Below are 13,348 nucleotides of genomic sequence, written 5' to 3' on the forward strand. Positions count from 1 at the left end.
GGACCGATCATTAAGAATTTATAAAGTATTCATCAGGTGTCAGGTACTGCTAGATACTGGGGATACAAGGACAAAGAATGTGATCCCTACTCACAAGGAGCTTTTATGAGAGGCACAACAAATACATGTTTAAGTATATGCAACACAAATGTAACATAAATAAATACAAAGATGTACAAAATAATTAAATACAAAGTATATGGTTGGACGAATTAGAAAAGGCTTCATGCAGAAGATGGTAGAAAAAGATAAGAAGGGAATTATTTCAGGCACATGGGACAGCACATGGAGAAGGAAGGTTGTAATGGGCTGAGGCTTGAGTTGATGCACTGAGGTCCCAAGCACATGAGGCTAAATAGTAATTGGACCATACTCTATTAATATATAAGCTTGGAGAAAGAATGGCCCCCGCCCACTCTTTGTGCAAGTCCTGATGTGTTGTATAGGAAATGACGATTTTAATGGGTGGAGGCAGGGGAGTGAAAGAGGAAGGGGAGGAGAGCTCAGATCGCTTGCTCTCTCTCTGCTAGCTTTTTTGCGATTGCCATTGTGACGACCTTTTTGTTTGTTTCTCTTCTTCTTTTTGATTTTTTTAATGAGGCAGTTGGGGTTAAGTGACTTGCCCATGGTCACACAACCAGGAATTGTTAAGTGTCTCAGGCTGGATTTGAACTCAGGTCCTCCTGACTTCAGGGCTGGTGCTCTACCCACTGAACCATCTCCTCCCCCTCTCTCTTCTTTCTGTTTGTTTTTTGCTGAGGTAGTGTATGTTGCTGCTGCTCTTGCTCCAATAAGAAAAGCATTTCCAAAAGTTATGCTATTACATTATATGGATGATATACTGGGATGTGCACCTGAGGAACAAATGCTAGAAGCATGTCTACAAAAGACGATAGAAACACTAAGATACTACAAATTATACATAGCTGAAGAGAAAATTCAAAGACATGCTCCTTTTCAATATTTAGGATATGAAGTATACCCTAAGGTGATTACAGTACAAAAACTATCCTTAAGAACAGAGAAGCTAAACACCTTAAATGATTTTCAGAAATTGATAGGAGATATCCAATGGATGCGACCAGTGTTAGGCTTGACTACCTATCAGTTACAACCATTATATGATATTTTAAGGGGAGACAGTGCTTTAAATTCACCACGCCAGCTTACAAAAGAAGCTCAAGAGGCTTTGAGAGAAGTTGAACTGGCTTTATCCAATGTGGTTGAAAGAGTCACTCAAAAACCCTTGGATATATCAGTTTTTGCCACAGCAGTCCTTCATCAAGGAGACAGTGTGATAGAGTGGGAGAACCTCCCAACACAACCAGAACAAAGCCTTACTCCTTACCCAGTTCTTGTGGCTAGAATTTTGTTAAAGGCCATTAAGTGAGCAGTACAATTATCTGGGGCAAGACCTGATAAGATATACACCTTTTACACCAATACACAAATTAATGTGTGTTGTGAGACCATCCCAGAGTGGCAAATTTTATTAGCCATGGCTCCAAATTTTACACATGGGTCTCCATTAAAGATAACCAGACTTTTACATAATTGGCGATGGATTCTTGAAGAAAAAGTTTCTAAAGTTCCTCTTAAAGGACCAACTATCTTTACAGATGCGTCCAAACACAATATTTGCACTGTATACTCTCATGACTTAACGATAAAGAGAGTAGTCAGAACTCCTTTTCAGTCCACTCAGCAGAACGAATTATATGCAATCATGTTAGCTCTCACTTATTACCCAGGAGACATAAATATAATATCTGATTCAGCCTATTGAGTAGGTGTGATACAAAGAATTGCCACAGCCCAAATAAAATTTGCAGCTTCTAATATATATCAGCTCTTTAAGGAACTTCAGGAGCAAGTGAGAAAGCATCCAGGAAAGATTTATATCTTGCATGTCCACTCACATAGTGGACTCTCAGGTCCTATTTTTGATGAGAATTCAAAGGTAGATTGCCTTTTAACTATGTTAGCCAGTAAGCCTTTATTTCAGGAGGCCCAGGAATCTCATTCTAAATACCATCAGGCTGCTCGAGCTTTGCGTTTACAATTTGGGATGACAAAAGAGGAAGCTAGGAGCATAGTAAAAAGCTGTACAGCTTGCCTTCCTTTCCACGCTCCTACACTGCCTCCAGGGAAGAACCCTCGTGGTTTGAGATCCAATGAAATCTGGCAAATGGATGTGACCCATTATAAATCTTTTGGTCGTCTGTCTTTTATCCATGTTGTGGTAGACACCTTTTCAGGATTCACTTTTGCCATACCAGCAGCAAAAGAGACAGCCCGAGTGGTCACTGAATTCCTCACGCAAGCATTTGCCATTATGGGTGTGCCACAAGCAATAAAAACAGACAATGGTCCTGCAAACACCTCCAAACATTTTGCACACTTTTGTGCACAGTATAAGATTTTACACACCACTGGCATACCCTTTAATCCTCAAGGACAAGCAATAGTAGAAAGGAGAAACAGAGACATTAAGACGCTGCTCTAAAACAAAAGAAAGCAGAAGATGTAATAGGCTGAGGCTTGAGTTGATGCACTGAGGTCCCAAGCACATGAGGCTAAATAGTAATTGGACCATACTCTATTAATATATAAGCTTGGAGAAAGAATGGTCCCCGCCCACTCTTTGTGCAAGTCCTGATGTGTTGTATAGGAAATGACAATTCTGGTGGGTGGAGGCAGGGGAGTGAAAGAGGAAGGGGAGGAGAGCTCAGATCGCTCACTCTCTCTCTGCTAGCTGGCTTCCTGTCGCAGCTGCCCATATTGCTATCACAATCTTTTTTCACCTCTTCACTTCAATAAAGACTGAAGATTTTTCCCTTAACCTGAGTTCCTGGCTCCGGCTGATTTTAAATACGCAGTCATTACAGAAGGTAGTGTTGTTTGTGAGAAGATGAGGGAAAGCAGTTTGCCTTGCTCACTAGGAGTAGGAGGAAAAGTAATGTCCAATGAAGCTGGAAAGGTAAGTTGGGTCCAGATTATGCAGAGCTTTAAAGGTAACAAAGGAGTTACTAAACAGAGGAGTTTATATTCATTCTAGATTATATCTGTGCTTAAGGTAGTTACTTTAGCAACAGTGTGGAAGAAAGACCAGAGTAGTGAGAAATCTGAGGCAGAGAGATCAATCAGGAGGCAAATGTAATTATCTAGGAGAGAGACATGAGGGCCTGAACTAAGGTGGTAGCTGTGAATGCAGAGAAGGGGGTGGATGTGAGAGATGTGGATGTATATAGGAGAAATGGAAAGATTTAGAAAATGATTAGATATGTGGAATAAGAGAGAGAGAGAGGAATCAAGGAAGACAATGAGGTTACAAATCTGGGAGACTAGAAAAGCAGTGAAACCTTCAACAGAAATGATGAAGTCTGGAAGGAGGAGGAGAAGCATGATGAGTTCAACTTTGGCCAGTCTTTTTTGTCTCTCAGAATATCTAGTGTGAAATATTCCATAGAGAAATGGTGATATGGGATTGAAATGCTGAAGAGACTGGAGCTGCATGTATAGTTAAGTAACTTATATGCAGAGAGATGGAATGAGAACATATGAGATTATTAACAGAGTGGAGAGGGAGAAAAAGATTTAGAACAGAAACTTGATGCGCATACAATTATAGGGCCTGATACAGTTGATGAGCTAGAAAAGGCTGCTGAAAAGGATGGTGAGACAAGGGGTGAACCAGGAGGGAGTAGTGTCACAAAATAAATTAGAAAGGAAAGATGACCAGAGAGGAGAAGAGCAGTCAATATTAAATTTATATGGGACAAAAAGGATGAGAATTAGGAAAATATCGTATTATGTTTTAACACAGTAAGTATTCCCCAGAACCACCAAAGATATTAAATTCAGCACAATAACATCCCATATCTTAGTAGAAAGGTGATGGATGAACTGAAGGCACAAAGGAATCAGAAATGCATTTTCAGATATGACCAAATATTTATTTTGGTGGACAGATATTGTTGTAAGGAAGGATTTCTGTTTGAACCCTAATCAATGTGGGGGGAAAACATCAAAAAGGCATCTTAAAGATTAAAAAAAAATACTATTTTTACTTCTGTATCCTTACCTGATAACTTTCTTTTGGATCTGTTCTAAGTCCTATTATTTATAGAGCAATTTGAAGAGCTGAAGATGAGTCTTTATTTGCATTCTTTGATTGTCCATGATTCTCTTTCCAGAAAGACTATTCCAACTGGCATCTTGTTTTAAAAAAAAAAAAAAAAAAAGGCAACTTCTGCCTAAGTCTCAGTGTTTTGAAAATGCTCAAATTACTTTGTATATACCTATACAGGGATATCTAGTTTTAATGCACTTTATTTTACTGTGCTTCAGATGTGTTTTTTTGCAACTACAGTTTGTGGCATCCTTGTGTTGAGCCAGTCTTTCTGCATCTTTTTTCCAACAGCATGTGTTCACATTGTGTCTCTATCATATTTTGGTAATTCTCACTTTCTCAATGTCAAACTTCTTCATTATTATTATTATTATTATATCTATTATGGTGATGAGTGACATCTTTGATGTCACTATTATAATTGTTGAAGTGCCAAGAACCATCCTACATAAGATGGCAAATTTAATCAATAAATGTTGTGTGTGTTCTAACTACTCCATCAACTGGCTATTCCCCTATTTCTCTTACTCTCTTTGGGCTTCCCTATTCCTGAGACACAATTATATTGAAATGAGGATAATTAATAACTCTCCAATGGTCTCTAAGTGTTCAAGTGAAAGGAAAAGTTGCATGTTTCTCACTTTAAATCAAAAAACCAGAAATGATGAAGTTTAGTGAGGAAAACATCAAAAGTGAGAAAAGCTGAAAGATACACCATCATTCTCATCAGTCAATAGCCATCAACAACAAGGCAAGACTCCTCACCAGTAAAAAGACTGAGATTTGCTAAAAGTTCAAGATGATGGTAAACATTTTTTAGCAATAAAGTATTTAGGTGTATACTTTTTTTCAAACATAATATTACTGTACATTTAGACTACAGTACAGTGTAAACATAACTTTTATGTACTGGGAAACCAAAAAAATTCATGTAATTCACGTTATTGCAATATTCACTTTTCTATAGTAGTATGCAACTGAATCCACAACATCTCCAGGTATGCCTCTATATGAACATATTATCTCCTTTGATAAAATATAAGCTTTTGGGGGGCTAGAGCTGTTTCATTTGTTTCATCATCAAAGCAGTACTCAGTCATTTAGTAAAGTGACTTATTGCTCTGAAGACAAACTAGGCACCCCTGGAAATCTGCTTCATTGGTCCTTTTTGAAGGCTGACAAAATAAAAAATCTCTTGCTTAGGATGGGGAGCTTCTATGGGGAATCATCTAGCTTTCCTCCTGCAGATTACCTGGCTTTCAGCTACTGATGTTGTTCCAGGATAGCCTGGAGTTCCATCCCAGTCAATTTAATGAGGGAATTCTTATGTGTTATCCACAACTGTCAAAAGAGATTCAAAATCAACTTAGAAATTTCCTGGCTCATTTTCTGATATCAATCTAGACCAGTAATATTTACTGATGACATCAGCACTTATAGTTCACATTCTATGGTATTGTCTTTAGAAACGGGGGTCTCCTAAAAGGTTTCATTTTTTCCTCATCTATGAAGATAAACATCAGATATTTATATTTATCCAGCAGTAAAGAGTGTCACCTTCTAGGAAATAATCTTCTGAAGATGTTATCTTCTCAGTGACTCTAAAGAAACCTGGAAGAACCTTAGAAAGAAAGGAAATAAAACCTAGTCTTTTAATCAGCTGCTGCTTCTTCAAACATGCCCCTTTCTTAGCCCTTGCTTTCTGTGGTCAGCAGTGACTGAAAAAACCTTCCTATCCTCTTCACTCCTTTCTCACAGTGCTATATTTTAGTAAATGTTTTCTAAACTACTTCAAGTAACATTAGTCAGTAGCAGCCATTCATGTGATGAATCTTAGAAGGTCGTCTGTCACCTACTGAATCTTAGGATCCTTATAAGGTCCACAAAGAGTTTCCTCAGTATGCCTCAGCAGGGAGCTGCAGCCATTAGTCCTTCCTTCTTAATAACCATTACCAGCCAGCATGGATAGAGCTAAGAGCTTCACTCCTTGGAGGACAGACATTTGTTTCATCTCCAGGGGATCCAGCTCACTTTTATTTGGGAAGAACCTAACTCTAAGTGGTCAATGATTCTTCTTTTTCTCCTCTTTATTCTCCATCCTTTACTTTCCAACTTGAGAACAGCCATTAAGACTTCCTCTTTCTTTTCAAACTCATTTGCTCCTTTGTTTGCACAATATAGTTGTTCATTCATTTTTTACAGAGGGAAGGGAGGAAGGAAGGAACATTTCATTCTCTCTTATTTATAATCAATCAGGACATACAATAAGTAGCAGTAAAAAATTTTTCTTCTTTCCAGTTTTTAACAATTATTTAAAATTATAATTTCCAAGAATAACCTATTGCTTTACTCCCTAATTTTATATGAAACAATCATGGTATTATAGAATGTGAGACTTGGTACTTTAGAGGCTGTCTAGTAATATCCATATGTAAAAGGAATCCCCGCTGTGATACCAGTGAAGCTATCATCTAACTTCTCCATTGGAGACTTCCAAACAAGAGAAAGTTAATTGAATGAATGGGACTAATTGGATGAAGCTTTTTCAGTATTGAGACTAAGTCACATGATTCCTATTCCCAGTCTTGAACCCTAGGTTGCAGAGAATCACGTGGTCTCTAAAGGTTAGACCCTCAAGAAATGACGCGAATCAAACAACATTGGTCAAGGATGGTTATGTCCTTTTAGTCTATTCAATGAAAAAGCTCAGGTCTTTTGCTTTTTAAATCCTGGACAAGGAGGAAGCTGGCCAGGTTCCAGGAGCACATGGTAAGAGTTGGGATGGCTCCCAGGTGTGTGTCTGGACTTCTCTCTGCAGGGACTAAATAAATGCTTTCTCTTTGTACCTGAAAATGTCTCTGATTAGTTAATTTGGGAAAGGGGTCTAGTTTAGCACCCATCCCACACATGAAGATAACATCTGATCTTTTACAAACTTCACTAGCTATATTTTGACAAACTATGAACAGTATTGTAAGCACACTAAAAAAAAAAAAACTATTCTTGGAATTCATGTTGTAGGACAGCTTCATTTATGAATCTATACTTCTGTAATTTATTACTCTACTTTTCCTTAAATAAAAAATTCCAATCGACAATATTATTACAGAGAGATTTTAGCATATTACTGATAGTCAAGCAAGAAGCACTAATTAATCATTTATATGCCAGGCCTTGTACTAAGCACTGAGGATGGAAAAAAAATTAAAACACTCCCTTCTCTGAAGGGACTCATAGTCTAATGAGGAAGACAACATGCAGACAACTATGTACTATAACAAAAATCTGTATTTTATGGGGGGGAACCCCAATACTTTATAAAGTATAAATAAAAAAATAAAGTTTTCAAATTCTACTGAAATTAAGGAAAATTAATCAGTCATAAACATAAGATATAGAAGAAAACTTAAATCATCTAGTCTATATCCCTATTCTTACAAAAAGGCATTGAAGTTCAGACAAGTTAAATGACTCATCATAGTTTAGTAAGTCAACGACCCCAGATCCTTTTATTTCAAATTTGTGCCCTTTCTATTATACCACACTGCCTTTCCCATCTAGTCTAACTCTTTTATTTGAGGATAACTGGGATCTTTTTTCTATTTTAAAAACATGCTGCCTATAATATACAATATAAACTGTAAAACTGAACAATGAACACTAACAAATCTTTATCTTGACAGTTAAAAGTTTTTTCTTTAATCAACAAATATTTATCAACATTTAATCAGATACTAGGTACTAGAATACATACTGAGAAATAAAAGTAAAAACAGTCTCTGCTCCTAATACTCAAGGAAGATGCATTTTAATGGGAGGGGCTTGGGGGTTGGGAGGTGGACAACATACAAATAACTATGGTTATACTGAATATATACAATATAAATGAAAGAGATTACACTGTATTACAGTAATAAATCTTCAAAGTAAAGCTACAAGTATAAGCTTTAGTCATTTTTCAATTATTTTAACAGCCTGGTTTGTTTTTGTTTTTTCCTTTTTACCTCTCAAACCACTTGCATATACTTAAGAAGCTACTGTTCCATTCATCAGAAATGTAGCTAAATAAGATGAGGTACCAGCTTATGTTTATGCCAAGATATAAATTGGTTCAAACTGAAAAATCTGTTCAGCTGAATTTGCAATGTGATAGGATGTAATAACATAAAAGAGAGATCTGGGAGTCAGAAAACCTGGGTTTAAATAAGCTGCTATTTGTTATTGGTACTTATTACCTGCCTGGAATGCTCTCCTGCTTCATCTGCATCTCTTGCTTCCTTTAAGTATTCAGTTAAAATCTTATCTTCTGTAAGAAGCCTTTCTTGATCCTCCCTAATGCTAGTGCCTTTTTCTACTGATTACCTCCAATTTTCTGAGTATATATTTTGTATGGATAGAGTTGTCTATATGTCGTCTTCCCCATTAGACTGTGAGTCTTTTCAGAGAAGGAACTGTTTTACTCTTTTTTTTTTTTTTTTTCCATGCTTAGCACTGTGCCTGGCAAATCAGTGCTTAATGTATGCTTATTCAACAAGTGCGTTAAGCCACTTAACTTTTATGAACTTTATGCCTTTCTAGTTCTAATAGCTATGATCTTATACAGCAAAGTTGCATGCACCATCCTCAGTCCTCTTAAATCTTCATTGACTGTTATCATAGTATATAAAAGTATGCATGTTTTATTCTCTTCCTTTAGAATTTACATCTAGTAGAGGAGAAATGAGTTTATAGGATTTTGAGTTAGGAGACAATGAGTTTTAAATTCCACCTCTTAGCCATGTTACCTATGTAATTCACCTAAGTATCAATTTCTTCATCTGAAATATGAAGCTAATCTATTATCATCTGTTACAGCCCTCACAAAGTAGTTCAAGACCCAAATAAGAAAACATGAAAAGTCCTTTTCAATTCTAAGCATGATATAAACGTCCACTATTATTACAACTAATTACATTATGAAAGTATAATATATAAATTTAGAGCAATTCAAAATGTAGTGAGTACTTTATCTATGTAAATTATGAAATTTGCTGTTAGGCTGGTATTAGTACAGCTGCCAATGAATTTGACTAAATTAATTTTTCAGTATCAGTTCAATTCTTCAAATTGCCCCAAGCACAAGACTCCAATGTAATATGTGATCCATATCCAGTCTTGGTAGTAGGTGAGAAGATATCACTATTACAAATTATCATATAATACTGTTTTTCTGTCCTCACAGCACAAGAAGGAATTCAGCTTCAAATCTCTTACTCACCTTTTGAATAAGATTGGGTCTGCTACAATCTGTAAATGTTCCAAAGATGATCCATCATTTATATGGAGGAACAAAACTTCCTTCTGAGATCGAACTGAACGAACCCATCCCTAAGGGAAGAGTAAACATGACTAAAAATGAATTCAAATTTAAGGATTATATGCTCTTTAAAAAATAACATTTTAAACTGAAATCAGGTACATAAAGGGCATCACTGAAATTCAATAATTCCACAAGTATTTTTGCTTGTGGAACAATTACTATATACAAGGCATTTGCTGGAGATTTAAAGACTAAAGGAAAATAAGTCACTTCTGTCAAAGAACTTAAATTTTACTGGAGAGGAACATTTCCACATAGAAGTAAAGTCAAGATAACACAAGTGAGGTAAGAATATTTACAACCAGGAGATTCAGGAAAAACTCTCAATAAAAAAGACCAAACAGTTCTAATAGACTAAATGGAAAATGACATCCGCATCCAGAGAAAGAAAATATGGAGACTGAATGTGAATTGAAGCTTGCTATCTTCACCTTTTTGTTGTTGTTTTCTAGTGGTTTTTCCTTTCTGGTTTCCCCTCCCCCCCCCATATGACTCATATGGAAATATATTAAAAATGTATTATATGTGTATAACCTATATCAGATTGCATTCTGTCTTGGGGAGGGAGAAGGGAAGGGAAAAAGGGGGAAGGTAAGAGGGAGAAAAAAATTAGAACTCAGATATCTTACAAAAATGAATGCTGAAAACATCTTTAATTGGAAAAAAACCGATACTATTAAAAAAATTTTTTTTTTTTAAATCTTTTAAAAGAAAAAAAAGACCACTTCAGTGGAGGTTAGCAAGAACTTAAAGGATTCTAAGAAGTAAAAGTGAGGAGAAAGTGTATTTCAGGCTATGCAAAAACAAATAAAAATTAAAAGAAAGAAAGAAAAGACCACTTCAGTTGAGGGTAGAAAGAATTTTAAGGATTCTAAGTAAAGGTGAGGGAAAAGTGTATTCTAGGCTGTGCAGACACATAAAATGCCTAATAGTACTTTCAACTCATATCTTACACAGCATGCTCTAATTTGACTAAGGAGGATCAGGACAGCAAAAAACTCCTTACGACATTCTCCACAAAACTGAATAATTTTATAAATCCAAAATGAATAAGCATAAACAAGAAAAGCCAAACTTCACTGGATTGTGTTACAGCAAACTCATATACAAGCCTGAGTACAAAGTTTTTATTTTGATCCTTGAAGAAATATGAAACCTATGGAAACAAAAGATAGGAATGGTGAATCATGTCTCTTGGTGTGTGAAACCAAGAATGCTGTTTCAATGATTGTCACTTGAATTGACTTCTTTAAACAATAATACCTTTACTGAAAATCAGGTAAGGGGATTTCTAAGAGTTCATCTGTTCCAGATCCTTTTCCCACCCTTCTTTTAATCTTGACTTTAATTTCCAGGGAGAAAAAAATTAGGAAAGTCTAATTTGACTTAGACTTAAAACTTAAATTGTAACTTAGGTTCTGTATTACAATCTAACAATCAGGAAGCATTCATTGAAAAGGAGAGGGGTCAGGGGAAAGGCCAGAGAGAGGGTAGAATATGTGTGTAAAATAAAGCGTTTTGGGATACGATCAAAATATTGTCTAAGTCTAATTTGACTTAGACTTAAAACTTAAATTGTAACTTAGGTTCTGTATTACAATCTAACAATCAGGAAGCATTCATTGAAAAGGAGAGGGGTCAGGTGAAAGGCCAGAGAGAGGGTAGAATATGTGTGTAAAATGAAGCGTTTTGGGATACGATCAAAATATTGTCTACTATGTTCAACTGTGCTTGCTACAAGGGACATTGGAGGAGATGAGGTAATCGGTCATTGGGAAATGACAACTGATTTTTTAAAAAGGAGTATTAATGTAGCATAAAAAAAAATGAGATTGAATCCTCTCATGTTCTGCTGTCAGAAAGGTTTTTTCCTGCTTTTTCTACTTTGCATTTGATAAATTAAAAAAAAAAAGAAATGTGAGGGGATAGAGTAATAGGATACATAGCTTTAAGTCCTCCGTATTTTTATAATTTACAGATACACATTATAATATAAATTATAATGTTTTATTGAAAGGGCAAATTATGTGTGTGTAATTTAACTTTTTTTCCCTTCCATTTACTGAACATAGAGGTTTGTGAATATTAACGGAGAACATAGGGACACATAGAATTCTTCGGTGAACGCTATTTGCAGGGGTCCATCTGGAGCTGATGGACAAGGCAGAATGAAAACGAATACGGTCACCAACCTGCACTTTCACATTCTCCCCTGGCTCCTGGCTCACAAGGGCATCCCGGATGCTCACTCTGGGGAGCTGCACGGACTTAGGGCAAGGGGCAGAGGTGCAGTAGGCGCGCAGGGCCCTGGACAGCCCTCGGGCCGCCCACATAGTGAGGAGGACTTTCCTTGGTCCCTTCCTGCTGGTCACTGCTCAAGCTCTCAGACCCAGGGGCCGTTCGGGGTTGCTCTCATCCCGACTACCCACCGCTCCAGGCCTAGATCACCCTGACCCCAGCAAGTGTCTAGCACGCAGGCTGCCCCGCACGAACCGCGCGCCGCTCTGCCCTTCCCCGGCCCAACTCGGAGGGTGACCCCGGAGACCAAGGGAAGAAAGGAGATCGCTGACAAGTCGCCAAGAATTGCAGGAAGACTGTTTTAAAAAGTAGCTTTCTGCTCCAAATCTCACGCCCTCTGCACGCCGCCGGGGACTTGACGTAGCATAAGGACGCCGACGTCCGTGATGACGTCAGACGCCACTACGCGGCGGAGCTTCCACTCAGGTGTCTGAAGAAAGATTAGAGGGCCAGAAGAAAGGGGCGGGGCCTGTCCAGCTCCCTTCTGGGTGGCTGGAGAAGGAACCTCCTTGTCAATCAATAAATCTGGCAAAGAGATTGGACAACCTGTAAAGACCCAGAAAAATAAAAGGGGGCGGGGGGGAGTTAAGGGGAGTGGATGTCTTCCTAAAAGGGTTTTAAAGATCGGGTCTTAGAATTGTCACTTTTTTAAATGTTTGCTTGCTTTTTGTTTTCTTTCTCATTTTTTTTCCTTTTTAATCTAATTTTTCTTGTGCAGCATGATAATTGTGAAAATATAGAAGAATTGCACACGTTTAACTATATTGGATAGTAGTACTTGCTATCTAGGGGAGGGGTTGGGGCGAAGGGAGGGAGAAACAAATTTGAAACACAAAGTTTTGCAAAGGTAAATGTTGAAAATCATCTTTGCATGTGTTTTGAAAATAAAAAGCTTTAAGAAACAATCATGTCTTCATTTCCAATGAGTTCTACCAGAGTTTGTCGAGCGAAACCTTCGAAGAGTTCCAAGTTTAGATGTGAGTACTTTTTTCTTTTTCCTCAATGAGAGGGTTATCTCTCATGGCGTGCTCTATCCTTGGTCCTCTTAAACCAAGGCTGCTTGTTGCACTGAGCAGAGCTCTTAAGACTTTGAAAGTTGTTCGTCTTTACAATGTTGTTGCATAAATTATTTTCTTAGTTCCTTTCACTTCACTGCAACAATTCATAAAAGTCTTCCCAGATTACCATCCCCTTCATCATTTCTTTAAACACAGTAGCATAGGATCACATTCCTGTGAATCACGATTCATTCAGCTATACAAAAAGAGCTGTTATTGATATTTTTGCACATATAAGCCTTTTTCTTCTTTCCTTGAATTCTTTGAACTATGGCATCACCGGGACAAAGGATATGCAGGTTAGTGACTTTTGGGGAGTAGTTCCAAAGTGTTTATTAGAATCCCTGTACCAATTAACTGCGTATTAATGTACCCATTTTCCTACCATCTCTCCAACACTTGCTTTTTTCCTTTTTTTTGTCATTTTTGCCAATCTAATGGGAATTGCATAGAGTCTCAGAGATCAAATATTGAAAATTAAAAGGCAAGACCACAAGGATT

The 13,348-nt window shown here is 37.2% G+C and overlaps 1 protein-coding gene across 2 annotated transcripts in view; it reads right to left on the minus strand.

Annotated features, from left to right (window-relative positions):
- The window catches only part of NARS2 (asparaginyl-tRNA synthetase 2, mitochondrial), a 170,904-nt gene extending 158,575 nt beyond the window's left edge, over window positions 1-12,329 (minus strand). Inside the window, exons 1-2 of one of the 2 annotated variants that reach the window (XM_051987212.1) lie at window positions 11,684-12,329; window positions 9,390-9,499 (exon numbers count right to left, since the gene is read on the minus strand). In XM_051987212.1, the coding sequence (XP_051843172.1) occupies window positions 9,390-9,499; window positions 11,684-11,824 (251 nt within the window). In that variant the 5' untranslated portion in view covers window positions 11,825-12,329. The remainder of the gene's footprint in view (window positions 1-9,389; window positions 9,500-11,683) is intronic. The other variant, XM_051987211.1, reaches the window with a different exon arrangement.
- Window positions 12,330-13,348: the final 1,019 nt, after the last annotated feature.

Source organism: Antechinus flavipes, chromosome 3 (assembly GCF_016432865.1).
Source record: "Antechinus flavipes isolate AdamAnt ecotype Samford, QLD, Australia chromosome 3, AdamAnt_v2, whole genome shotgun sequence".
Lineage (NCBI taxonomy): Eukaryota > Metazoa > Chordata > Mammalia > Dasyuromorphia > Dasyuridae > Antechinus > Antechinus flavipes.